General features: G+C 50.3%; 10 protein-coding genes across 10 annotated transcripts; 5 read left to right on the forward strand and 5 right to left on the reverse strand.

Annotated features, from left to right (window-relative positions):
• Positions 1-31: 31 nt before the first annotated feature.
• PPTG_05233 (translation initiation factor SUI1) lies at positions 32-1,146 on the forward strand. The gene is made up of 2 exons (XM_008898746.1): positions 32-116; positions 221-1,146. Exons 1-2 carry the CDS (start codon positions 86-88, stop codon positions 517-519), a joined length of 330 nt encoding a protein of 109 aa, XP_008896994.1. The 5' UTR covers positions 32-85; the 3' UTR covers positions 520-1,146.
• Positions 663-1,846, reverse strand: PPTG_05234 (hypothetical protein). The gene is made up of 3 exons (XM_008898747.1): positions 1,234-1,846; positions 1,103-1,164; positions 663-982 (listed from the first exon to the last, which is right to left on the reverse strand). Exons 1-3 carry the CDS (start codon positions 1,421-1,423, stop codon positions 845-847), a joined length of 390 nt encoding a protein of 129 aa, XP_008896995.1. The 5' UTR covers positions 1,424-1,846; the 3' UTR covers positions 663-844.
• Positions 1,565-10,747, forward strand: PPTG_05235 (hypothetical protein; the record flags this gene model as incomplete). Its single annotated transcript, XM_008898748.1, has 1 exon — positions 1,565-10,747. A coding segment is annotated over one exon (9,183 nt), but the record flags the coding sequence as incomplete, so codon positions are not given.
• A 90-nt stretch (positions 10,748-10,837) lies between these two features.
• On the forward strand, positions 10,838-13,595 carry PPTG_05236 (hypothetical protein; the record flags this gene model as incomplete). Its single annotated transcript, XM_008898749.1, has 10 exons — positions 10,838-10,904; positions 10,978-11,042; positions 11,103-11,261; positions 11,335-11,603; positions 11,679-12,100; positions 12,186-12,610; positions 12,683-12,728; positions 12,804-12,910; positions 12,978-13,114; positions 13,199-13,595. The coding sequence occupies 10 exons, from the start codon at positions 10,838-10,840 to the stop codon at positions 13,593-13,595; spliced, it is 2,094 nt and encodes a 697-aa protein (XP_008896997.1).
• A 27-nt stretch (positions 13,596-13,622) lies between these two features.
• On the reverse strand, positions 13,623-15,288 carry PPTG_05237 (hypothetical protein; the record flags this gene model as incomplete). Its single annotated transcript, XM_008898750.1, has 4 exons — positions 13,623-14,046; positions 14,112-14,242; positions 14,307-14,369; positions 14,437-15,288. 4 exons carry the CDS (start codon positions 15,286-15,288, stop codon positions 13,623-13,625), a joined length of 1,470 nt encoding a protein of 489 aa, XP_008896998.1.
• Positions 15,289-15,460: 172 nt separating this feature from the next.
• On the reverse strand, positions 15,461-17,702 carry PPTG_05238 (hypothetical protein; the record flags this gene model as incomplete). Its single annotated transcript, XM_008898751.1, has 2 exons — positions 15,461-15,499; positions 15,582-17,702. The coding sequence occupies 2 exons, from the start codon at positions 17,700-17,702 to the stop codon at positions 15,461-15,463; spliced, it is 2,160 nt and encodes a 719-aa protein (XP_008896999.1).
• Positions 17,703-19,820: 2,118 nt separating this feature from the next.
• PPTG_05239 (iron sulfur cluster assembly protein 1) lies at positions 19,821-20,788 on the forward strand. Its single transcript, XM_008898752.1, has one exon. The coding sequence runs from the start codon at positions 19,894-19,896 to the stop codon at positions 20,368-20,370; it is 477 nt and encodes a 158-aa protein (XP_008897000.1). The 5' UTR covers positions 19,821-19,893; the 3' UTR covers positions 20,371-20,788.
• Positions 20,789-22,624: 1,836 nt separating this feature from the next.
• Positions 22,625-23,113, reverse strand: PPTG_21648 (hypothetical protein; the record flags this gene model as incomplete). Its single annotated transcript, XM_008899280.1, has 1 exon — positions 22,625-23,113. The coding sequence occupies one exon, from the start codon at positions 23,111-23,113 to the stop codon at positions 22,625-22,627; it is 489 nt and encodes a 162-aa protein (XP_008897528.1).
• A 230-nt stretch (positions 23,114-23,343) lies between these two features.
• Positions 23,344-24,620, reverse strand: PPTG_05241 (hypothetical protein; the record flags this gene model as incomplete). The annotated part of the gene is made up of 5 exons (XM_008898753.1): positions 23,344-23,791; positions 23,850-24,118; positions 24,178-24,390; positions 24,457-24,467; positions 24,554-24,620. The coding sequence occupies 5 exons, from the start codon at positions 24,618-24,620 to the stop codon at positions 23,344-23,346; spliced, it is 1,008 nt and encodes a 335-aa protein (XP_008897001.1).
• A 517-nt stretch (positions 24,621-25,137) lies between these two features.
• Positions 25,138-26,428, forward strand: PPTG_05242 (hypothetical protein). The gene has a single exon (XM_008898754.1). It carries the CDS (start codon positions 25,291-25,293, stop codon positions 26,176-26,178), a length of 888 nt encoding a protein of 295 aa, XP_008897002.1. The 5' UTR covers positions 25,138-25,290; the 3' UTR covers positions 26,179-26,428.

Raw genomic sequence — 26,428 nt, forward strand, 5'->3', positions numbered from 1 at the left:
AATGCATGCTTTTGACCAATCATGTCGCTTAGGAAGGGCACGGGAGAATCCATAGCCACTCAAATAGCGACAGTCTCGAGCGAATATGGCCGACATCCAGAACTTCCAGACCTTCGGTGCGTTATTGGTGGCGATGACAGGACGATGCTGTGGAAATGTTGCAGGCAGGCTGACGTCGAGCGATGTGCTGATGTGTGTCCTCTTTTGTTTTGGTTTGCAGACGCCTTTGCTGATGCCAAGGACGATTCCAGCATCGGCGGTGGCAAGGTTCACGTGCGTGTGCAGCAGCGCAATGGCCGCAAGTGTCTGACGACGGTGCAGGGACTGGCTGATGACCTGGACGTGAAGCGTATTCTCAAGGCTTTCAAGAAGAACTTCAGTTGCAACGGTGCCATTGTCAAGGACGACGAGCTGGGCGAGATTATTCAGCTATCGGGCGACCAGCGAACCAACATCCGCGAGTTCCTTTTGGACCAGGAAATTTGCACGGACGCTCAAGTGGTGCTGCACGGTTTCTAAGCCGATTGTAGGGGCCCAGGTGCTGTAACTTTAGCTGCTGCTGCTCGCAGCGTTTCGACGTCTGCTTGCTTGTGACACACATGAGTTAGATGAGAAGAGGGGGAGGGAAACGAGGTGGCGGACCTCACTTCCTACCTCTCGGCGGCTGTTGAAGGAATATATTTGATGCTTCACATGTTGAGAGGGCCCTCTGTAGGGCTATTGCACGCTTCCGAGCTGAAGGCTGTCATAGGTTCCTTGAGATCTCTACCAGAATGCAGTGCTGAAATGATGATGACCCAGCTCCCGAAATTGCGTCTTCCCTCCAAACCGCTAGCATGGACATCTACGTGCGGTCGCTGATCTTGAACTCCGGGAAGTCGAGGTCCGGCTGCCAGATACCCTGGATGGTTGGGCGCTTCGTGAAGACAGGCTTCTTGATGTGCGTCATTTTGCGACCACTAGAGTTGCGAAGGCGTTCCAGCTGCAGAATCACAAGAAAATAAAATCGCCGGAAAAAGCGTTAGCATAACTGTTATAGACAGCGGCAATGCAGATTACGCATTGCTACGATCGTTCTGTGTAGTCACGCCTTGATCCGCACCTGCTTCATGATGAAAGGAATGTCCTGGTTCTTGATATCGGATACCTTGCGCTCATTTGTCACTGCAACAGTGATCCAACACGTCGTTAATTTATTGGTTCCAGCCTCAACAGCTCACGTATTACACGCACCGTAGTCTCCGATAAGGATGGGGTGACGGGCACCCTTGAGCTCTGTCTCAAACTGGACCTGCGGGTTCTCCTCGACGAACTTGAGGAAGCGCTCATCGCCCAGAAGCTGCCGAACGTAGCGACTGCTGCCACCGTGCTGGCAGTAACGGATCGTCACCTGCTTGAGCTGCCACACACCCTTGGTCGCCATCTTGTCGTGTGGTGTGAATCGTTTGGCTTGAGACGGTTATGTACGCCACACCGCTCACATAACCACTTAAGTACGTTGCTATAGACCATCACTCCTACTTCAACGTACTTAACCGAGATGTTATGCTGCATTCGTTCACTACAGAGTGCGCACTTGTTCAGCTCGATGGCAACGCGCTCCAGCGCCGAGGAGGCCGAGAAGAGCGACGTAGACAACTTATTGCGGATCGTACGTGCCCACCAGCGCCAGCATGATGACCGTACCTATGACTCAACCGCTCCTGCCGCCATCCGGCGATGCAAGACGATGTTGACCAAGCTGCGAAAGCTGTTGCCAAAGCTCATGCGACCCGTGGCGACGCTGGCGATGGATAAAGCCGTGCCTGTGCTGCAGGACCTGTGTCAGCTGCTGAAGCTTCTGCTGGGTGGCGGCGCGTGCCCGCACTCGATGACGCTGTTTATGGAGAGTAATACGGGCGTGGCGCGCGGCGACAACCCGGCATCCTCGGGCTTTCCATCCTACCCAACAATGGCTACGATGCTGTTCTATATGGTGTCGTTCTACACCAACAACAATATGCGAGAGGCGCAGCGAGATGTACGCGACGTGACGCTGCAAATGGTGCTGTTCCTGCAGAGGAACGACGTGTATGGGTTTATTCACTTCTTTCGGGATACAGTGCAGCTATTTGAGGACTGTTTCTTGCTGGAGGAGTCATTGAAGAACAGGAACTCGACGAACGTTTTGCCTGGTGGAGCGAGCATTGCGTGCTACTTGGATACAGCGATTCACGTGTACCAGGATGCTGATGGACCACTGGGCGCAAAGAGCAACGTTACGTTGTGTGGGTGCATGCCGATTACAGATGTGAACCAGCTTTACGAGCGCAGGGAACAGCTAAAGCAGATGCTGCCGTCTATTCACGTCAGTTCGTATGGGATGGTTGTAGCATTGCGGCAGTCGGTAATAGTGCTAGTGGATCGGATAATTCGCGAGCATAACGCTATGCTGGAAGGAGACCAATCTTTTGACAGATTATGTCAACTCGTGGAGTTATCTATCAGTAAGAACGAGTTACTTGTGAAAACTTCTGACGGGATGAGTGTGAACGGTGCTGTATCAAGTCAAGGCGCGGACGAAGTTACTCGAAGCACGCTTAGATTATTGCACACTATTTTGCAGGTCAGCGTATCCAAAGAACGACGCTTCGTTCGCTTGACGCTGATGTACTTTAAGGCCAGCTTTCTTCGGGGGGCAAACCCGTGGACATGGAAAGCCTGTGCTGCCATCCTTGAGCTAATTGGCGCATCTTATTCCCGCATCTCCAAGTTTGCCAGCGATGCACTGTGGCCACCTTTCGAGTCGTGGGTATACGGGAATATGGATCTGGTTCGTGGAGCAAGCCATGAGAGCAAACACAGCGTGGAAACAATTTGGGCGGCAGTACTTTCGATTTTGGGCGTGTACACTCGTCAGTCCAACACTGCGTCTTCCGCTTCATTGTTTGTTGACTTGTTGGAGTTTGTTGATTTAAAAATGTTGAATCCAGCAATGATATCCGGTGTCATTGATGGCATTCATCATGTGCTGTCGACGAAGGAAATGCTGACGAAAATGGTTCGCTTCATATCCAATGAATTAGCTAGCAATGACCCCAGTACGACGAGTTCAAGTCAAACCAGCGCCAACGCATCAAGGAAGCGGAAGCGAAACAAGTTGTTTGTGGAAAGACAAACGCTATTACCAGGATTGCGCCGTGAAAACAGCACCGAGTTGCACGAAAAGCTAGGACGATGGCTACTCGATCTTATCTCTTTCGGAGGCGGCAGTGATCGTAAGAGCATACTAGGTATATCCACTGGTTTGCGAGTGATTTTGCCTCTTCGTCGCTACATTGCAGCTTTTGCTCGGTTGGAGAGTTTTGCCATATTCCGGGCTCTTCTTCAGCGCGTCGATTTGGTTGTCAATACGTACGCGCCGTCGCTTACTTCTCTTACGAGTGAATACTTGGATTTGTGGATAGTTTTGCTCCGGTACTTTGACGATCATGAGCTGGAAAAGTATCGTGGCTTGCTCACCAAAGTGGTGGAGAGTGTTGAGACGCAACGGATCTTTGAACACAGCGTCGAACGAGACAACTCGTTTATTGTGCCAGATTGTTGGGAGTTCGTGGATTTCCTTCAAGTACACCAGCGTCGCCCTCAGTGCCACGATATGTCCCCATCGGAGAGGCTTGGAGAAGTGTCATATGAGCACCTTCGCAGCGCAGACGCCGTGCTTGACGTTCTTTTCCGAAAGTCTGTAGCCCTCCGTGGCCCGTTTTTGGTGTACTTTGTATGGTCGCGCCCTGTTACGCTCAATATTGTCGATGAGGACTCATGGCGGAATGCTCTACCATGGAAGATTGTTTACCGAACGATTTTGCAAGAAACATCACTTGATGTGGCGGTATGTTCATACCTTGCTATGGCCCCACTTCTCGCTTTCTTTGTCGTGGCTGGATCGCTGACAACTCCGAAGAAGATGGTTACTTGCATCATGGAAGCCTTTAGTAACAAAATGCAACGCACAGGGTCAGATACAACTTCGTTGGCAATAACACAAGCGTGTGGAGCAGTGCTCTGTGCAGCAGCGTACGGTCAAACATTCGCTGAGGGAATTAATTATTACAGCGACAGAAGAGATAATGCCGCCGGTTGTCACATCAAAAGTTGTCAGTGTCGAAACATCGCTAATGGATGCCAAACGATGCCAATCCCATTATCTTTATTCGAGCCGATAATTTGTGGCGAGACAGGAAGTGCTACCGAACTGGTGCAGGTGGTCAAAGTCAACGCATTATCGAGTGTGTTCGAGCACTGTGAAGTTGATTATGGTAATGATCAGACAGCCATGCAATTCGTAGAGCACCTTCTAACGTGCTTTGAACATCGCTCCAAGCTCGTCCGTCAAGCAGTGCTCGAATCGATTGTCCACCAACCACGACTTCTTGACGCAATGATTGATCCGGCGAAAGATGGGCTTGCTGGACTAATGGAGCGTTTGGAAGGTCATTTAACAGCGGCTGAAGAAAGCAACGATGATAGTGAGATCGCAGAGATGATGCTGGCATCAGGTTCTATTGGCTGTGAATGTGACCCGCACCAAGGTGATCGCGGCGACAATTGTACTTGGATTCTTTTACGTCTGGTGTCACTATGGAATCGATTCATGATTGCGAATCGTTCACGATGCGCAGTGTTGGCTTACTCCCAGATTTGCCGTATCACAACGCACCACCAAATATCGTGGAGACGTTTATGCGTTGACTTTCCTGAAATTCTTTACTATCCCCTTATCGACGAACTACTGGAAACTCGAAACCTGAAGCTGTTTCTCCATACTTTCATGGGCGGGAAAGTTGATACGAAAGTTTTTTTGAAAGCGAGTGCGCCATATGTCCTTCCGAAATACGTTGTCCAGCAAAATGAGCGAATGTTGCACGCTTTTATTGACGAATTTAATGGGACAGGGGAAGACATTGAAATGAATGGCGATGGTCCAATTGAAGATCAGCCGATGAATATCACCAATCTTCTCTTGAATCATCTCGACTATATTCTAAGAGATCTGCTCATCCACCAAGTGCAAGCAGTATCCAATAAAAATCGGTTGGCGGAATGGGAATTCTTGTTCAAATTCTTACCAGAGAACTCGACCGTCCGTGATGTGATTACGCACTCGTCGCTGCGATTAATGAACTTACTGGCGTGGGAGCTTGGTGGGCCTCGATCTCGCATGGCTAAGCGGGCGATGCGAGAGGTGGCAAATTGCTTAAATGAGGACTCGCGGGATGCAGAAGCAATCGAGCAGGTAGCGAGCCTTCAGCCTGGGGAAGGGTGCATGCCCCGCCAGTTTTTTCTGGCGCTCATGACGGATCTAGGTAATCGAATTAGTGGCAAAAACTCGTCCGCTATGAAGATTCGTGCGATCAAAAGCATCGACCGCTTGCTAGATCTTTACAGTGGTTCCTCCGCAGACCCGGGCAGCGCGCAAAACAGTGGAGTCGTCGATCCTTTTGTTCCTAAAGTGATGGCAACCTTGAAAGTCGGTCTGACGGAACATGCATTGCAAGAGCACGCAATTCAAGCGTGGGGAAATTTTCTGCAAATGCTGTCAACGAAAGCTTTAGAGGCGAATTTGAGCTCTATCGTTGTTAGCTTGCTCCCATGCCTTGGCCACGAAACCTCAGCAATTTTGATTGAAGATGGATCTATTACTGGTAGCCAGTGTTGGAATGTCGAGTCTTTGGAGCATTTTAGACAGAATGGTCTTGGGCAAGTCGGCTCACCAGGTAACCGAGACGAAGCGCAGATGAAATGCATGGCAGCGGCGGTTAGTATTTTACGCTATTTGTTTATTGAGAAGGGGGAAGAGTTGAAGCCTTCTTTCCCGAAGATCCCGTTGCTACCGTCCATTCCGGAACTTGATGAGATTTACGTTGTTCTCTATGAGGAAGATGGAGATCCAAGATGCCGGTCATTGCGGGAATATTTGATGAACCTATCGGCGTATGTCAATCACCTTGACGTAGCAGTTCGTGAAATGGCACTAACGCAGCTGCTGCGTTGTTTGGTTGTGCGAGGTGCTGAGTTGGAGACGCTAATGCAGAACGAAGGAGACATCTTTATCGACAGAGCACTTGCTAGCGTAGTGCAGTCAATTTTACAGCTTTCCCGCACGGAATCCCATGTGCCTATCAAGCTGCTATGTGCTCGGTGTTTAGGTGCTTTGGGTGCAATTGATGGAGCCCGCGTGCCGTTAAACATGTTTTACACGTCTGGCCCCCAAGGGGGCGCTGCAGTCGCGAAGGAAAAGCAGTATCAAAAGATCGAGTATTCGACGAAGGATCTAGCAATTGTACTGATAGAGACATGGTTGGTGAAAGAATTGCGTGCAGCACCAGAGAACACGGATTCATTAGCATTTGCTATCCAGGAACTGCTGAAATTTCTGGCAGAGTTGACGGCCGATCCGCAGCATAGCGGTCAAAGCCTGCCAACGCTCAATTTTGGTTCATCGTACAAGTCAAGACAAGATTCCAGTGCCCCCATGCCCGACTGGATGAAGAGACGATTTGAACGAAAAGATGTTCTCCAGTTCGTGGAGCCCTATTGGTCAACAAATTACGTTGTGTCAGGTGGTAGATCTTCCCACCGCAATGGTAGTAGTGGATCTGATCTCCGAGCGTCAGCGAGCGTTGATCATCCGGCGCGAGATGACATTTCGTTTTATGAAGTCTATGGGACGTCGTATGAAGACTGGATATTGAATTGGTGCCGACAATTAATTAGTCTTTCTCAGCCGCCGGAGAGGAAGATTTTCCTGGCATGCAGGACGGCACTGCCAACATGCCCTCAGATATCCCGATTTTTGCTTCCTTACCTGATACAAAATGTACTTCGGTCAGGAAGATCCGAAGTTGGCGAAGAGCTCAAGAAAGAAGTCATGGCTGTTTTAGAAGACCAGGATTGCGGTATCTTGGTGGACGATGTACTAATGGCTTCTGAGTCAGAGCACACGAATGACTCGCTCATCAGCACTGGCGATGCATCTGAAAAAGGAGTTGGCGATTTTTTTCGTCGTCATGATCAATGCTCCCAAACTATTTTCTCGACGATTGATGAGCTGAACGAGTGGATTTGGACTAGCGAAAAGAAGCGGCTCGCTCTAAGTGCCAGTGCTGCAAGTCGCCAAATGTCTGCTTCCGGTCGCAGTGACGTGGCCTCGGAGATCGATGATGACCATGAAAAGGAATACCTGGAAGAGTTTTTGAAAGGCATCCCCAGTCGATCCCTATCGAATGCTGCATACCAAATTAAAGCGTACGCCCGAGCAATTCAATATTTTGAAGTTCATCTACGGCAAGAAGAGTTTAATGAGACGGAACCAAGAAGCGCCGACGTTGAGATGGCCGGACCAGTCCGCCTTTCATTGGTCTCGAAGAATGCCATTTATCTCCAGCAACTGTACAAAAGCGTGGACGAACCGGACTCTCTCATCGGTTTAGCCTCATTGCGCCGCTTGCACGACGCATATCGGCATAACGACGCCAGGACGGACACGCCTGATGAGATTCAGGAGGAAGGACTAACTCTCACTGATTTGATGCATCAGATTGTCGATCACGAGCAATTAGCTCAATGGGAAGATGCGCTGGCTTGCTATGAACAAGCAATCCAAGAAGTTCAGTCTGCACTGTCATCCAGATCGTTACCCCCAAGCAGACCGCTGTATAGCCAACTCGCGATGATGCAGCCTCCTGCACAGATTTTGGATGTGGAAAACGCGCACAAAGATCCAGATACGATAAAGCCCGAATTATATGGTGGAATGATTGGTTGCCTTATCCAACTCGGACGCCTTGAAAGTGCATTGCAGCATATCAACGGTATCGTAACGCAAGAACCTCAATTCATGGCAACGATGTACCCCTATGCTCTCGAGTGCTCGTGGCGCTTATCAAGATGGGAGCTGCTGACAGATCTGCTGAGCGCTGAAAAGCAAAACCCCCTACTTCTTTCTTCGGGAAGTTCTGCTAATGACACCACCAGCACTCGACTAAAGGGCTTTGACGTTTCGCAGCTCATGCTGGTTCGTGTACTGCATAGCTTGCACGGTGGTCAGCAAGAAGAATTTCAGGGCCACTTAAAGGCTGCGCGACTTGAACTGATGGGACCGCTGGCGGCGGCGTCGGCTGAGTCTTATCAACGTGCGTACCCCCTACTGCATGACCTACACTTTCTACACGAGGCAGAGCAAGGATTCATATTTCTGCAGAATGCGAAGGAGAGCGACGATCTCAGTCGGCGCAGTCTGCTCTGGAAAAAGCAGTCCCCTTGGAAAATGCGCTATGATGCGATGGCAACGCAGCTCAAATACCGTGACCCGATACTCGCACTACGCCGAGTAATTTTACACGAGGCAGGGCTTCTAAACGAAGTTTCGGAGAACTGGTTGCTATACGCCAAGCTAACCAGAAAAGAAGGGTTTATTCGTACAGCCACTAGCGCGGTGATGCATGCTCAAGCAATGGACAACCAGTATGCAACGATCGAAAAGGCCAAACTGCTCGTGAGTCAGGATCGAGTGTACGAGGCATTGCAAATTCTCGAGCCAGTTGATATTGACGCGTCCACGTTGGATTTCGATGTTGAAGACCCTCATTTATGCGCTAAGAATCTTCTCTTAGCGACCAACTGGATGCAGAAGTCAGGTCAGCGCCAAGGTAAAAAGGTGATCGAGCGATATCAAGCTGTTATTCGCTTTGATCCAAAGTGGGAGAAAGGATATTTTTTCCTGGCGAAATACTACGAGTATCTGCTGAATATGAGCCACCCTGACGCTTTGAACGGGTCAATGAGTAGCGATGAAGCGGCTGACCTACTGGTGGATTCGGTGTTTCACGGTCATTTGATTAACTTGATGAAGAATTACGTACTCGCACTGGCACACGGGACGAAGTTCGTGTTTCAGTCGCTTCCTCGATTATTGACGCTATGGTTCGATTTGGGCGAAGTACTATACGGCAGCAGCAGTGGACGTTCAAGCAACAAAGCGAACAAGGCGATGAGGCAGATTGAGATCGGATTGAGTCAGTCCACCAATGAGCACAAGGTTCTTACTGATATTACACAAGTTGTGGGTGAAGCTATTGCATCTCTACCGGCGTATGAGTGGCTCGTGTGCTTTCCTCAAGTAACCTCGCGCATTTGTCACCCCAATCCAGAGGTAGTCGACAGCGTCAAGAAAATTATGGTCCAAGTGCTCGTGGCCTATCCAACGCAGGCAATGTGGTCACTGCTGGGTCTCTCACGATCATTAAACTCACAGCGAAAGAACCGTGCTCGTGAGATCATTTCAAGCGCACAGCAGCAGTTTCTGTTACAAGGTCTGAAAGAGATTGCCGATAGCTTCTCCGAGGGCATGAAAATGGCTGAAGAACTCATCAGTCTTGCAGCCCATGACCCTGGCAACAGTAAGCGCAAGATCCACATCAGACTGAGCCGGATCCGAACCAAAATTCTCGTTCCAATTCAGGCGGCTCTGACTACGATCCTGCCGACGTCTGGACTTGCGCCTCGCGATGAGCATCATGTTGCTTTCTCGTCAAACGCGCAGGTTTACATCAAGGCTTTCAGCGACAAAGCAGATGTAATGATGACCAAGGAGAAGCCCAAGCGCATCGAAGTTCTGGGCACCGATGGACTGTTATATCCGTTCCTGTGCAAACGTGAGAAGAATGGCGATCTTCGCAAGGATGCGCGTATGATGGAATTCAACTCGATGATTAACAGGCTCCTTCAAAAGGATCGAGAAGGTCGCAAACGCAAGCTGCGATTGCGAACGTACGCCGTTGTGTGCTTGAACGAAGAGAGCGGACTCATGGAGTGGGTGCGACACACGAGGGCCATGCGCCAGCTCATCGGTCAAATCCACAAGACCGAGCGTGGGTATATTCAGCCTGTCCGACTGACGCATGAGATCAAGGAGCAGTATCTGAGTATGCAGAAGAAATACGCGAATAATCCGACGGCCATGGCGCGGTTCTACTGCCGCGAAATCTTGTCGATGCCGGTCTTCACGCCAAGGTTTCATCAGTGGTTTTACAACAATTTCGCCGATCCAACTGCATGGTTTGAAGCTCGGCTCATGTTTTCGCGGTCGGCAGCCGTGTGGTCTATGGTGGGGCATATCGTCGGACTCGGTGATCGGCATGGAGAGAATATTCTGATTGACTGCACCAACGGCGAGTGCGTGCACGTGGACTTTGACTGCCTATTCGACAAGGGTCTCAAGCTGACAAAGCCAGAGATTGTACCTTTCCGTTTGACGCCCAACATCATTGACGCCTTCGGAATCACAGGGTATGAAGGTGTTTTCCGTCGCGTGAGTGAGGTGGCGATGCAATTGCTTCGAGAGAATAAGGCGACGTTGCGGAGCGTGCTGGAATCTTTCATCCATGATCCACTTGTCGAGTGGGGCCGTCGTGGCAAAGCTACACAGAGCAGCGCTAACTCTGGCAAAACTGCCGCTGAACTCTCCAGTGAGCGTAGTAAGCAGGAGACACGTCTTGTCCTCAGGACGATTGATGATCGGTTGCGCGGCATCTACAATCTGGGCGATGCCATTCGCCCGCTCGTATCAACATCACATCGCAATATCCTGCCGGAGAACGAAACATTACCACTATCAGTGCAAGGTCAAGTCGACAAGCTCATTCATGAGGCTACATCGAACGAAAACCTTGCCCAAATGTACATCGGATGGATGCCGTTCCTGTAACCCGCCACTTCAACTAGGTAAAAGCGTTAAAACATTTCGTAAAAAAATGGTTTTACTCAACATTTGGAGAAAAAAAAAGAAGCACGACAAATGGAGGTGATCGCAGTCGGCACCGCAGCCATCGATGTCGTTCACGAAGTCGCCGCGTACCCAGCAGGTTCGTTGCATCAGTGTCTGGTGGTGCCTGTGTGGTGAGGGACGTATTCGTCTCACTTTATTTTGTACGATAGAGGACACAAAGGCGCGGTCCTTAGCAACGTATAAGTGCAGAGGTGGAAATGCTGCGAGTGCCCTGGTAATGCCACCCACCCGTTGGTTTAATATTATCGAGGGGAATACTAATAGCCACCGGCAGGTTGTTTGCTCACAGCTCGTTGGCCGTTGTCGGTGGCTGAGCACGTCAACTGACCCGGAAAAAGATAGCGATGCCGCGTTCATTCATGCAGACCTCGCTGCATTCAATGTGGACTGCTCATTGGCTGTCATTGAGAAGGAGGGCAGCATGCCAGTGTCGGTAAGATCCAATGGGTGACAAGATTATACATATGAGCTACCTCTCTTATGTGGTGGTTTGAATGGCTGGGCAGTATATCCTTGCAAGTCGAGAAACAGGCTCGAGAACGATTGTGCATTCCCGTACGATTGCGGAATTGACCTGTGAAGCGTTTGCAGCGCAAATTGAACGATACCTGAAGGAGATAAGAGAGGATGTGGACGCGCCCGTGTGGTTTCACTTTGAAGGACGCAACATGGAGACTGTGAGAAACATGATGCTCCACATTCGAGAAAATGCACCCCAAGCGAAGATTTCGGTCGAGATTGAGTTCCCGAGATATCCCTGGACTCTTGCGAAGACGTAGGATCCGCATGTTTTGAGTGAATAGGTTGGTTATGGGTTACGCTGGTCGATTTATCCGTGATGCGTGTGCAGGCTAGCGTCGTTGGCAGACTATGTGTTCATGTCCAAGGATTATCTTCGCGACAATATTCACATTCTCAGTGCTAAGGATTTCTTCGATGGTATTCAGGCGCAACGATGGGACGAGGACTGGAGTGAGTGGGTAAAAGCATTTATCTGCCCTTGGGGGGCGGAGGGTGTGCACTATCTCGATATGACCACCTCAACGACGCATCATATTCCCACTGCTCAGCTTGATCAAGTAGTGGAATCCAACGGAGCGGGGGATTCTTTTATCGGGGCTACTCTGGCTGGTTTATCTCGTGGCGATGTTCCGCTTCACCTCGTATTGAAGACAGCGTGCGAAGTAGCGACTGTAAAATGCTCACAGCACGGGTTCAAGCTTTCTGTCGACAAGCTATTGAGATGGAAACAGGATCTACATCTTTCAAAAGGTTCCGACGATATAATTGGTGCTTAGACATGCACGATGCTAGACGAAGTTAACCGTCGACACTTGTTTGTATGTGGAATATGAAGCTAAGGCTGGAATAAGCTACTCCAAGGACATTAATCAAGGCTGCAATAACCAAATTATTTTTGTTACAGCTTCGAGTATCTCGCCATCACACGTCGTGAGCTCTGAAGTGGAGCAGGATTTGGAACGAGTACAGCATGCTACCCTACCGGACACAGACGTTTTCATTGTGCCTCTTTTACCAGCAATCCTAGAGGACAACGATGGTGATATCATCGTGCCTCGACGTCAAGCAAACAAGCGGCGAAAATCAACTAGATCGGAGCCAGCTCCTGCTAGAATGTCAGGTGTACCACGGGAACATGCCAACAGAGGCACGGACACAACATTCGTTTTGCAAGCCCGCAGCCGAACAACATGGGACACTGCAGGCACACAATTGTGGAGAGCGGCATTTCTACTAGCAGAGTACATGTACAGCACATCGGTAAGGCTGAGTGCTGTTTCTGCTTCATCTTCATCAGTTTGACAACTTTGCTGGATATTGACATGTATGTAGGAAACGCTTTTTGGGCAAACTGTTCTCGAACTCGGATGTGGAATCGGTACGGTTGCTTGACTACTTCAGACACTGGGATTTATTAGACAGATAACTTAGTGTATGTGACGTTGTTCAATAGGTTTCGCATCGATTGTGGCTTCCAGGTTGAGTCGCTGTGTCTACGCAACTGACTCGGACAAGGATGCTCTCGTTCTAACCCGGAGGAATGTCGAGCACAATCTTCATGTACGGAAACTCTAAATGAATAGACTTCGATGACAACGGCTAACATTGAGGCTACCATGATTTTTAGGGAGACGTTCGACCTCGCTTGCTGGACTGGGACGATAAAAGCTTAATATCTATCGCCAAAGACGCTTCTGCGGCTCAGTTTGACTGGATCTCTACTGACCAAGCTGAGTTGGAGAATCTAACGATCATCATCGCCAGGTAGGTTGCAATCGGTTTGACACATTGCGCGTCTGGTTCATTCTTCATCCTCATGCTGTATGTGTTTACGTATATCTTTGATAGCGATGTCTTCTATGATGATACCTTGACTCTCAAATTCTTGCGCGCTCTGCGTCGCCTGATGCTGAAGTACAATCGCGCAAAAGCTTACGTGACAACAGAGCGGCGTTCAGTCTTTTCCGCTGCTGCTATGCAAGTTGTTTCGCTCGGCTACGATACCTTTCAAGAAAATATTTGCTTGCATGATCCAAGCACTTGCCACACATACGTCACCGACAATCAAGTACGGTGTCGAACGTGCATCGCTGGATCTTCTAATCAAGCTGGAAACGATGAAGACATGCTACGGTTTGTTGTCCAAGAAGTTCAAACGAGTGAAATCCCCCAGCGCTTCAAATACGACAGATTGTCCACGCTAATGCTCTGGAAAATCGATGCCGTGGTGGTTCCGATAAGATAGTAAACTCAACGTTCATTGAGTGATTATCTACGCTGGAGGACCACTCGTTGTACTCCCTGAGAAGGTTCTCACTAACGTGCTGCGAATTCCACCGGCTAAGCTTGTAACACCCCATGATCTTGCTGAAGTTCCGCTCCCTAAGTCTGACCCAGCTGGCGTTGACGAAGATGCATTCAACCACGAGCTCAACGTTGTTTCCAGTCGCTTAAAGCCATCCAAACTCATGAGATTTATACGTTTGTATGGAACGCAAGACGTAGTCAAAGCCGCGTGATTGGGTGCATCACTTTCCGTGCCGGAATCAGCGTTGTTGCTACTACTGCTCAAAGATCTCAAGCGCGTGTTGTACTCGATTTCAAGCTTAAAACTCCAGGTGCGCAAATGCATGACGCCTGCTTCAAATGGAGCTGCTTGAAGCTCGTTCCGTTTTTCATTACTTCGTGCAAAGTTACTACGACACAAGAAAGAAAACGTCAGAGAAGAATGGCGTTAAGAAAGCAGAACCTAAGAATCTACTCGATGGTAACGGTGATGCACTGCTCAAGAAGTCGAGGGAATAAGTAAGTGTAAGATGCTGAAGGTTCCGCCAGTATTCTTTGTCCCATAGGCTCGAGTAAGTGCTGCACAAGACGCTCGATAAATTCTCTCTGCAAATACCAACGACAGTGTTAGAACAAGGATGTTGCGAAGGCCAGCGGTTCAACTACTCACCGCCGAGATCCGCGTTTTTCCTGCATCTTTACTTGCTGTGGGCGTGCACATGTACTTAGCGATCTGTGCATTATCAACACCAAGCGACTTCAGTAAACAAAATGGTGGACTGAAGACTACAAACACTTACCATCTCTACGACTTCGATGAGGCTTTCCGTCAATTTAGCGAGATGCATCTTGCATTCAGCATCGACATTTGCTAACTCAACGGAAATGCGATGAACCTGAGGAGTGGAAACCGGTTTGTCTTTGGTTACTCGCGGAGTGTACACCCTGCCGGAATCCATTGGGTCTCGAGGTGTGGACGTCACAGAAGAACAAGCAGAAGACGCCACCGATGATACTTGTGACGATGGTTGATGAGCGTTAGACTGAGTGGTTCGACTTGAAAAAGTATCATCATAGCCGCCACCTTCGTTGCTGTCGATGAGGCGTGAAATGTGCGCAGTTTGAAGAGCGAATCGTGTGAGAATGTTGTGCTGAGCCAGCATCGCCAACAGCACAGTATCATTCTCACCTCTATAGACAGCTCCCTCAGCAGTGACACTTCGATGTCGAAAAGCTACAAAGTTACTACCCCATAGCGATCTTGTCGCCTGCGTCCATGCCAGATATTTCCGAAGGGTTGGCAACAGCATTGACAAAAGCATCACAAATGGACACGAGCCTTTAGGCTCGACCCGCGGATCGGCAGCGTGTGCCAAGTCTTCAAGCGCCACAAGTATTTGCCTCCCAGTCTGTGATACGCTTTCTTCTGTGTAACTTTCCCCACCCACACGACTTAGACGTTGGTGCAGTTCTCCATATAGTTGAGCACTCGATCGGAAAAACGATAGATTGACAGTGTGTCCTCCTAAACCTTGACGAGACGCTCCAGCAAGTTGATCTGATCGCTCAGGAACGTCAGGTTTACGCCCGTCTTCGCTCTGAGGAACGCCATCATGCTTCCTCCCGGTTTTCCTCTTCCCTCGCTTGGTCATGACCTCGAAGTTGGTCTGTTCTCACTGCCGACCTCTTGCAATAATAGCAACACGAAACCATCGCAGGTACTGTGCTCATCAAAACGCGATCCAATCCAGAATTCATCATTTACATATTTTCTCCACCTAAAGTTAGTTGGGCTTTTCATGAGTAGGATCCTTGACAGCTACACTACTCGAAGCCAAAGCCAGTGATCTCCATTTGAATCACCTGGAACACACACACACACACGACAAGCAGAGTGAATATCACAACCCAAACGACAACAAGTTATATGAAAAAGACGACTTACCAGTGATAGATATGAGCTGAGATCCTCCTTGGTCTCATACACGGGTAAGTCGATGCGGTTGAAGCAAGTGTGTGCACGCGGACACATTCCAAGCGGTGGCGTGCCCGTAGGCACCATCTGCAGTGTGAACGGATGCACAATGCCGCTAGCACTAGTGAGCGCCCTGAAACCCTCTACAGGTACACGTGAGCAGCCTGTTGCAAACTGTAGAAGTCGAGCTCGCTGGTCATCGGTGAAACAGCCAACGACATCCCAGAACCACTGGAGCACCTCGAGTTCTTGCTCGATTCCCTCTGAATCGTCGTCCGAGGCACAGTGTCGAACGCGAGAATTGTTCATCCAATCTGCCACATTTAGTGTAGGTAGTCCACTGAGGTAGAAGTCCAGCTCTTGATAGTCGAAGATCGTGAGGAGAGACTTCGGGATCACCTCGTACAGTCCCTTTAGTAGCGCTGTGAGCTGATCAGCCACGCTGTCCAACATACGGTATCGCAACACGAGCGATAAGTACTCCGTCTTGTTTTCGTCGGTCACATCAACGTTTTCTCCGTCAGGCTTGAGCTCCACCATCTCGCCCGATGGGGTTTGAATGCTGAAAGTCACACACAAAGCATCCACGTGGTCATTATCCCGTACCCAGCACAAATGTTTATAAAGCTCCTCGTCCAGAAATTCCAGATCGGAGAAGGTAATTGGGACGCCCAGCAAGTGCTTCAACAACGGCAGTGACATGCTTACTTCCAGCACCAAACCATCCAGAATCGCCTTGCCCAGAAGCCTCCCAGCGAACGTGAAATACTGCAGATGGTCCTGTCCTTCCGGCACGCACTTGGCGGACTCCGAATTAATCCAATAACTGGAATCCTCTGCGTGTGTCGTCACGAATAGGCCGCGTTCAGCGCTGAAAAGCTCTTTACACACAAGTCCGAACCACTCACGCAAGACACCACCAGCATCCAATGCTGGCTCGCCAATAAAGCCGATATTCAAGTGTTCCTGCATCCTGGACTTGTCGACCTCATCTCCAGCCAGTTGCGGCAATGAATCGTCCAAGATGGCACTACGACGCACGTCGATTTTGAACATGGACTCAGTATACGGCACAGCGAGGTTGGTGATCTGCTTGAGGAACCAGCGTTTCTTTTCTCTCCAAGTCATGGCCAGCACACCTTCAAAGTCCACCAAGGGTTCTCCATCTCCACCTTTCGGGTCCACATCCAACGCTACCGAGTCCGTTTTCCTCCACGCTACAGCTGTACCCGACGCATTGAGTTCCGTGAAAAATCCCATCGACGCCGCGTTTTTCCGATGCAATTGCTCTGCTAAATCTCCACGCAAGTTCTTCGCCTGTGGATTTTTGGATAGGAACGAGTTGTTCCGGAGTTTATTCACGAACGAATCAGCACGTGCAAACACCGAGCCAGCAGCTGCAGGTTCCATCGTTCTGACCCACACGAAGCCTCCATTGGGCAGTGGCACTCGTTGCCACAGTCTTCTCCTGCTCGCACCTCTCTGTTTCTGGTTCAACTGCATCTCGTTCAGTCTCCTGTAGCGTAAGGCTCTCTGTCTCATGCTCGTTGTGGCCTCCAGTTCCTGAGTTGTGTCACCAAAGGACGATTCGCTGCGTAGCATGGGCAGCGTCTTGGCTTTATGTAGAGTGGCTGAAGAAGATTTAGAGCTCTCTGCGTCTCCCATCACTGGATTAGAGTCTGAACTGGTGACCAGGTTCTCCAGCAGCGTAGAGCTCAGTAATGTGCCGTTGTCTGTGCCTAGGATGGTGGTGCGGGCCACTCGCCGAGTTCGTATGTGCGTATTAGGGTCTTCTACCGTCTCCTCCATCGTGGAGAACTCGGCCGACGTGCCACACAGCAGACACAGTTCATGATTTGGGTGATTCATATGCGCACAGACCAAACATTGCCACTCGCTGCGTCCTGCATCCAGCACCGTGTCCACCAGGTCCTCGCGCAACTGCAAACTGCGAAGATCCACCGAGTCGATGGCCACATCGTCGTCCAAACTGTGGCAGTAGCTGGCGCACAGCACGATCACACAGAACAGCAGCAACACACATGCGCCCGCGGCGATCAGCGCTCCGCCCAGAGACGACGAGTCGCCCATTTAGCAGCAAGCTTCTTCGTTGGGTCTGGCTTGGGTAATGGCTGCGCTATCAGTGGCCGTGAGGGGGGAGGGTGGAATGAGATGAACCTATTCAGCCGTTTGCCACTTTTTGCCACTTCCCTGGATACACTGGCCCAAACGGCACTGGCAAGTTGACTTGTGCAGGAAAATTGCAAATTGCGCTGACGTTGGATTGCAAAATTTCCAGTGGCCGTTTTCAGCCAATGGGCAGGTGACAAAAGGATGAGCAGCGGGAGGGAGGCAAACGCTGGACGTGTGGGTGTTCTTGGAGATGAACGAGCTTATGGTGGCCAGTGTTGGGATCACCAAGGCCGAAGCAAGTGCCTCTGTGTGGCAAGATGAACTGAAATTGAATGTGGCTTTCGACTAAGATCTCTCGTCGCTACATCGAAAACCCGCCAGTTCCGGTTTGGACTGCCTCATGCTACGCTCCACAGTGCCACCTGACATTGCTGTAGTTTGCCGTCGGCTTGTTTCGTCTTGCTGAGATGCCAGCGTTGTTGGAGGAACGGGTCTTGCGGTCCGATACTTTTTAGATGGGGTCGTGGTGGCATAGGACATGAACCGCACCGAAAGCCTGACAACGTACTGTTGCGTGTTGCCGATTGTTGTCCAGGTGCCCCGCAAGAAATTGTGCAAGGTGTCGACTTGGACAGCCCTGGAAGGACGTTGGCTGTTGTGTGGCAAAGCGTTTACACGACGTTTGTCGGACGTGAATTTCGACGATGACGACCTTCGGGAAACAGACTGCGGACGCTGGTACATGAGCAGATGGTGATGACGAGGCCAAGATCAATTAGTCTGCTTGCAACGTAAACTTCAGGGGCTCAAAGCAGGCGACAGACCACGACTGGATATCTATCGCCGCCGCGGCCCGCTTCTGATGGCAACCGGGGCAAAAATTCAAGGCGAAGGCAATGAAAAGTATTTTAACCTGATCGACATACCGAGTCTTGAAACAGCAAATCAAGGTGTGCGATTGAAAGCATCGACGGCGATAAGACGCCATTAACCTATGTCGACGACACCAGAGCAGAGCCATCGGGCCTTCGCACGACATGGTGTCGCCTACCGGTTCAGAAGTTTTACTTAGTATGCTCTCACCTGTGTCAGCACCACGAGTAGTTGCTCTATGGAGGTATGCCTAGGCTTGTAGGAGGGCTGGCTTCTCGTGTAGCTCAACAGCGCCCACGGCGGTGGTTCCAGCCTCGGCGTATGCCAGATAAAATTTGCTGACGGAGCAGCGATGTAGCATTCCTCCCTTTGTCTTTCGGCATTTCTTTGATTAGCATCGGCAATAGCGTTGCTGAATCGACAAAGAATGTCAATGCCCTCTTAAAGCCTAGGGAGAACAACAGCGGACTACATGTTGCGGATGATTACCCCGTGATCCGTAACAACTCGAGGCTGTCTGGTAATGACAGAAATTACAACGTGCAGTTTCTCCTGCTGTCCGCAAACCAATACACGACTTTAACATGAGAGCACTGATGTCAATGACTATGGGGTCATGTTTCTCTTGACAAATGTGAAACCCATGCTAGGCCAGTGCAATTCAGTCACCTTGCGAAAATATTCTCGGCGATGCAGCCTCGCCAAGGCTGCACTGAGCTAAGACACTTGGCGCATGACCGATGTCACGTAGGGCAGCAGAACAGTACTCGACTACAGGTACATTAACATAAAACAAAGAAGGCCACACATCATGTAGGCCAAGTGCCTGGGACTGCTATCCATACCAGCGGCTGCCCCAGCCGAGCTGCATCAGCCAGACACGTGCCTTCAGCTAATAAAACTTTGAGCGTGTCGTAACCATCCACACCCGAAGTTGATCGTGAGAGTAGGAGCCTACGACAGCCAAGAAAACGCATTGCATCGATTATATCGTCATGAAGCTTCACATATCCTCCCTTGTGCACGAGGGCCTCGCTGACAGGCTGCTCGCATACAGGTTAGACACGGACCTTGGAGTGAAGTAGCGGGGACAACGTTAGAGGAAGCTTCTGGTGGTGTTGACTCTCTAAAACATTCATTCCTGCTTGTTAAACGGTCGACACCACTGATTGGTTAACAATATTTTCACCAATCATCGTTTCGTATTTCATGAACGATTCCGCTCAGCCGTTGAGTCATTTTGCAACGGAAGCGAAGAAGTCTCGAAGCTGCTAATATGATCGCTCGCACTGCTCTCAAGCGCTCCCTGGGCGTGTTTTCCCGCCCGGCCGCCAATGTGGCTGCCCCTGCCTTCGGACAGTCCCGCATGTACCACGAGAACGTGATTGATCACTACGAGAACCCGCGCAACGTTGGTGCCATGGACAAGAACGCCAAGGACGTCGGCACTGGTCTCGTGGGCGCCCCTGCTTGCGGCGATGTGATGAAGCTGCAGATCCAGGTGGATGAGAACGGAACGATTGTGGACTCTAAGTTCAAGACTTTTGGTTGTGGCTCGGCCATCGCGTCTTCGTCGGTGGCCACCGAGTGGCTCAAGGGCAAGTCGGTGGAGGATTGCCTCAAGATCAAAAACACGGACATCGCATCGCACCTGAAACTGCCGCCCGTCAAGCTGCACTGCAGCATGCTGGCAGAGGACGCCATCAAGGCCGCTATCTCGGACTACAAGCGCAAGCAGACCGCATCGGCCTAAGATGGCACAGTAAAGCAACAGTCTTGTCGCCGCCATGCTCACCGATATGCTCGTTGAGGCAAATTGGCGCTTGGTGTGGGCGTAGCTTGGCTCACATCGAGAAGACAGGTCAAAGAAAAGCATACAGTATTGCAGGAGAGCGAGGAAGCTGTGAATTAATCAGTTGCTAATTTATTGCGTGCCACCATCTAAAGTCGTGCTGTAAGTCCTTACTCTTTTGCCGGGCAGTGTCATTTCCTACTGCTATCACTAGCACAAGCGCTGCGATGAAACTATACATGAGTTTCAGTTCACGCTCTAGCCCTCGAACACTATCCATCCATAAGATACAAGTTTGTAATGCTGTTGAAGATTGAGCAGCCCAGAAAGATTGAAGCAAACATTAATCCACGATATACGTGTAGCCTAGCATGCCCTACCGACATCACATGAGTAGGATTCGAGCGCGTTTAACGTGGCAAATTTCATTTCTCGTACTGCAGTATCGTACGGGCATTTCTTTGCCGTCAAATTTGCTTCTCACGCCCGTAGTGCGTTCTACTGTAGCTGCGACACGACCTCACTCACCCTGGAAGAATTCCACGCCTACGCACATTTGCCAGCCTCTCCGTTGATCAGCCATTCATTCACCCAACGTTATCACCTCTACTAAATTGTCACCATCAGTATAAGCTAAAATGTCTCCACGCGATTGAACCAGTGCATTCATCGGATGGCTTGCGCACGGCATGAGGTTGTTGTAGTGAGAGATCTACTGCGCTAGTCGTTGTGGATATGAGGCTTAAAGCTGTGCGAAGCATGCCGATGCATGGGCAACATGAGCGAAAGATTACCAAAGCTGTTGATTTCACTTGTTCGAATTGAGCACAACCTCCACCGCTGTGACAAGCTCCGTATCTCTGACTCTAACTTCCAGAAATTAGCCCAATAACTCGACGTTTTATCCTAATTCAACGCTGACCGCCAACTACGCAAAAACCGGCGCATAGAGTGCGAGCGTAATCGCGAATATCCCGTGGCGCTGTCCAAGACGACGCCACGCCTGCAATTACTCGAGTCCTCTCTGCTTCATCAGTTCCAGATTTTGGTTGGGCATAGGAGGACTTCCGCCCATTGATCCGCGTTCTGGAGGTAAAACGCATTCGCCGTGTCTTCTCCTTACGATATGCTAATCTACCGCCATAATTTTAGGTTTGTGCATGCCAAACCACCGCACCGGCGCCGCCAAGAAACGCCCCAAAGCCCCGCAGACGCGTCGCGGCAAGCCCAGAGCATCCACCACACAGGCGCAGCTCGCTATGGCCACCACTGAGTCGCTACGCACCGGCGCTCGCTCCGTGTACTTGCCGCAGCATATTGTCGTACTCGTACACGGCAACAACGGCTCGGCCGCTGACTTTGACGCCGTGGAGACCGCGGTGCTATCCAAGTATGGCAATCGCCAAGTGATCATCATTAAATCGAAAGCCAATGCGCAAGACACGTCGCTGGGTGTGGAGATTGGCGGAACTAGACTCGCCAAGGAGGTCGTGGAGGCAGTGTTCGAGTACGACCTGAGCCCAGCTGTAACCAGCTACAAGTTTTCGATGATCGGGCATTCATTGGGCGGGCTGTATGCGAGATACGCGCTCGTCCAGATCATGGACGCGCTGGGCTGTCTACACGTGGAATACGTCGACTTTGTCACCATTTGCACGCCCCATTTGGGCTCGAGGAGGGCCAGAGGACCGTCCACCATGAAGGTTTGTTGCTCTTAATGCATTATACGATGAAGCGATCGACTAACGCTGCATTGATGTTGATGTTTGGTGTAGAATATCCTTCGACTTGGAGTGCATAAGGTCTTGGCGTCGTCGATATACGGACAGACAGGCATTGATCTTCTGCTTGATGGTGAGTTGTCTTATCGCAATGGTTCGTATTGTCGACCCACACTAACTTGTAACCTGGTAACGATCTAGCACAAGAACAGCAACAAGAAGGGGTTACAGATGCAGACACTGTGGTGCCACCTCGTCCTCTGCTTGAAGTTATGAGCGACCCCGACTCGGAGTTCGTCCGCTCGCTCAGACGCTTCCGCAATGGAACACTGGTAGCCATGACCGATGGTGACGTCGTTGTGCCATACCCTTCCGCTTCCATTCGCAGTCATAGTCCCTACGTTAGCACGTTCTTAACGGAGCGCTATATGGATTGGCGATGGCACATCCGTCACTCTGGCTTCAAGGAAGGTGATACTTGTGGTCACACTCACCTAGGGTACGCCGCATTCTTGGAGAAACTCAACTCGAAGATCGATACATCGATTGAAATCGAGGAGGAAGAACTGGGGCTTGATGCGAGCTGTGACCCGAGACATCCCAGTATTGAAGGATTCGACTGCGACAACAAGCAGGAGGTCGAGTTCCCGCACCAAATGTTGTGTCATTTGCAGCAGATACTGCCGTGGAGACGTATTGACGTAACAGTGGAGCCCTGTGGCGTGAAAGGCAAGATGCGTCTGCATGACTGGCCTATCAGCAAGATGCAGCCTCCTGACTGTCGCGCTGACGAGTTCATCGATCTCCTGTCCGATATGATCGGAGCGGACCACCAGATGCGTCCACTGACGACCCCAGATACAATCGGCATGGTGCATGAAAGTCCTGCGCTCGCGCTGGCACGTCGACTCAAGAATGTTGGGAAGCGAACGGACAAAACGACTAGCGACCAAGGCAGTGGAGACAGCGATGCAGAGGCGCATCACTCAGGGACGACTTCGCCCACCTCCGGCTCATCTATAGCGTCCAGCGACACGAACACCGAGCATTATCCAGTCCGTGTATAGCATGTTGAAAAGAAATCTCGTCATGTACTTGTACCGGTATTGTTAGTTGTTCGGAAGAGATAAAACCCACAGGGTATAACCACGAGTTGTTAAACAGCTTAGCGTGAAAAACTCCTCCTGTTCATTTGTTGCCAAATAGTTTGTCCTTAAGCTGCGTTTGCGCCAACACCTCCTTTTCCACAGTTGAATTTCTTTTGCCATTTTGTTTGTTCTTCCAAAGACAAGATGAAACCTTGTTTCAAGCATTTAGCACTTGCCACTTCACACGCCGTCTTCAACACTTCTTCCAGCGGTACCTTTCCGCACGATAATCCAGCGAGGCTCGCTCCGATGAAAGAATCACCTGCCCCGATCGTCTCAACCACGTTGTCAAGATGAGGAGTGGGTAAGTGATGCGTCGCCGACTCTGGCACATCCAGAAAGTAGACACCTTCGGCTCCCCATGGGCAGATGAGTGCTTTAGCATGGTGTATCAGCTCGGTACCCCATTTCTTCATCATTACAGCCTCGAGAAATTGTTCTGCACTTTGAAAGGCAAGCTTTTCACGGATATAGTCCTTGGAAATGAATGTGTAATCCGCCAGCGAAATGAGCCTGAAGAGGTGTAGTTAGATGGTGCTACCTAAGCAATCTTCCTCAACGATCGACTTACTTCATTGCTGAGTCCCAGTCATTGCGCAGTGCTTCAATCTCAACGGAGATTGGCGCCGCAGGCATCTCTTTGCGTACATGAAGCATCATCTTCTCCGTTGCATCCAAGTTTCTGCCCTCGAAATGAAACCATACCGGTTTGCTTGCATCCTCTTGAATTTCTTCGCGATACAGCGTTAATTGCTTCACAAACGCCTCGTCGCTCAGCTCGACTAGGTTTCGAGAGTGGACAATGGTACGGGATCCCGTCGAACGACTTGAAAGGATGTACTGACAGTCACAAGTAACATAAGACTTACGCTCGACAATCCTCGACGAGTCAGACGCACCGAAATTGGCATGCTCCCTTGAGGCTCAATGCTCGCAAGCGAGCAATCCACACCGAAAGCAGCGAGGTCATTGTGGACAAACGCTGCATCACTGTCCTTATCGGGGTCTGTCGACACGCCCAGCCAGCGGCATCGACCTCCTAGTTGTGAGCACACAACCAGCGCATTTGCGACGTTCCCCCCTCTGCACTTACGACTCGCCAACGACCGGATCTAAATGGTATCAGAAGCATTTACAATAACGATAAAGACAGCCATTTGGTTTTTTTTTTTGATAACCTTCGAGTCTTCTGATCTCCATGCAACGTCACCGCCAACATATAGCGTTAGAACCGCTCTTGTATATGGATCACATACTGCTACAAGCAGGATCTACCTTCCGGGTACGCCGCCACGTCATGTATCACGTCGATGACTGCGATCCCCACACCAATAACCTCCATGGTTTTCGTCTAACTGTTCGAGTCGCTCGGAACTTCAACGTGGTCTCTTAAGTGCGATATCCATGTTTTCTAGCGGGTGGGCGACGTGGTTGGCGACGCAATGCAGATAAAATAACTAATAAATGGCTGATACACATACTACTAGCCGTTGAATGTGTTGCTAATTGCGTTGTGTTTAGTCATGGACTAAGACGGTGCTGCAGTGTGACACTGCCAGTGCCCTGCTTGAGTTGACACATTGCGATTGGAGAAATCTTCGCATTCTCGTCAACGTCCTACATGCGGCAGACTCCGTGCCAGAGACCTCGATCCCTGATCAAGTGAAGCCTAACCAAAGCCAACACGTTCGTGAACATTCGACGGGCAGCACACACGCATTGTTGTTGACGTAAGTATGCTGCTCTTTGTTCACATTTCGGCATCCTTCTCGAAGCTAAGAATAGAATATTCGATCAGAATATCCAGCGCTGAACCAATCACAGATCGTCCTTGAACTTCTTTCCACCAATCAACGTCCTGAAAATCCGCCACAAAAAATTGGCCTTTTTCGCATACCCCAGTTGCCGTGATCATCAAACGCTGTTCTCACTGTTGCTGTTGCCACTCTACAATTTTCTGCAACAAAAGCAAGTGAACCAAGTGTACACAAGAGAAAAAGCCAACGATAACGATGAGCACAAGCAATGGCAACGCTCCAAGCGGACCGACGGCCACGCAACATGCACAAGGTCAGCCGCACGCCAACTTCGTCTTCTTCGTTCCACCGCCGCCCACGGTTTGGATGCAGTTCAACAACGGTATGCAGATGGCGTTCACGCCGTCCCCAGCGCAATACCTGCAGTCAATGCTGAATGGCACTCCGTTGTTCGGGTCAATGCCCGGCAACGGTGGCGCCAACGGCAACGGCAATGACGGCTTCCTCAATGTGCTTAATGAGCTGTTCCAGCGCGCACAGGCACAGGAGCACGGCCCGCCTCCGACTAGCAAGCCGTTCCTCGACAAACTACCAGTGAAGATCTGGACTCAGGACATGCAGAAGACCGAGAAGCACACGGAATGCGTCATCTGTCTAAGCGACTACGAGAAAGACGAGAAAGTCATTTCTCTGCCTTGCGGTCACACCTTTCACAAGGACTGTGGTATGACGTGGCTTGTGGAGCACAACGTGTGCCCCACTTGCAGATACGAGCTGCCAAAACAGGCAAATAACACGTCGACGGAGGCCTCGACCCAGACAACACCAACGCCCGCGACTGCAGCGGTGTCAGCTACTGCGGAGCCGGAACAGGAGCCTTCTTCGCAGCAGACTACTACAAATTTGACCGGTGTGCGTCGTCAGCGTCCCACGGAGCTGCTCCACCAGCGTGATGTCCGCCAACGTGTGGACGAGCCGCTATCGTCGGTTGATGAGGAGGCAGAGCTGGACAACATACTCGAAGAGGAGGCCGACCGCTTCGTGAAGGAGGAGATGGAGAAACGCCAGATCGCCGTGAACGACGAAAACGTTGAAATTGATGATCGCGATGTGGATGAATTTCTCAGCGAGTCAAACAACTAGACTCAGTACGGACTAACGACATAGTGTAAATTAGTTAAATGGACTAAGCTAAGTTAATTGAAAAGTAACGTTATTAGATTTATAATTTTTCTTAGGCAGGAAGTTGGAGGTTGTGACATTTTTAGCTATGTGTCTCCTTCCCCTGTTACAGTACGTATTGACATTGAGAAACTCCTGGTGTATCGTCGGGGCTGGGATGTAGTTCGTGCTCCACAGATATTGGCAATACGATACTGAAATCCACTTGAAC

Source organism: Phytophthora parasitica (genome assembly GCF_000247585.1).
Source record: "Phytophthora parasitica INRA-310 unplaced genomic scaffold supercont2.7, whole genome shotgun sequence".
NCBI lineage: Eukaryota > Oomycota > Peronosporomycetes > Peronosporales > Peronosporaceae > Phytophthora > Phytophthora nicotianae.

What these genes read in the sequence shown, in the direction of transcription:
- PPTG_05234 (XM_008898747.1), bottom strand. Translation starts at nt 1,423, where the DNA reads ATGGCGACCAAGGGTGTGTGGCAGCTCAAGCAGGTGACGATCCGTTAC. An exon ending in CATCCTTATCGGAGACTACG is followed by an intron (nt 1,165 to 1,233) that starts GTGCGTGTAATA and finishes TCACTGTTGCAG; the next exon opens with TGACAAATGAGCGCAAGGTA. An exon ending in TTCCTTTCATCATGAAGCAG is followed by an intron (nt 983 to 1,102) that starts GTGCGGATCAAG and finishes GTGATTCTGCAG; the next exon opens with CTGGAACGCCTTCGCAACTC.
- PPTG_05242 (XM_008898754.1), top strand. Translation starts at nt 25,291, where the DNA reads ATGAGCACAAGCAATGGCAACGCTCCAAGCGGACCGACGGCCACGCAA.
- PPTG_05233 (XM_008898746.1), top strand. Translation starts at nt 86, where the DNA reads ATGGCCGACATCCAGAACTTCCAGACCTTCG. An exon ending in CCAGAACTTCCAGACCTTCG is followed by an intron (nt 117 to 220) that starts GTGCGTTATTGG and finishes TTTGGTTTGCAG; the next exon opens with ACGCCTTTGCTGATGCCAAG.
- PPTG_05239 (XM_008898752.1), top strand. Translation starts at nt 19,894, where the DNA reads ATGATCGCTCGCACTGCTCTCAAGCGCTCCCTGGGCGTGTTTTCCCGC.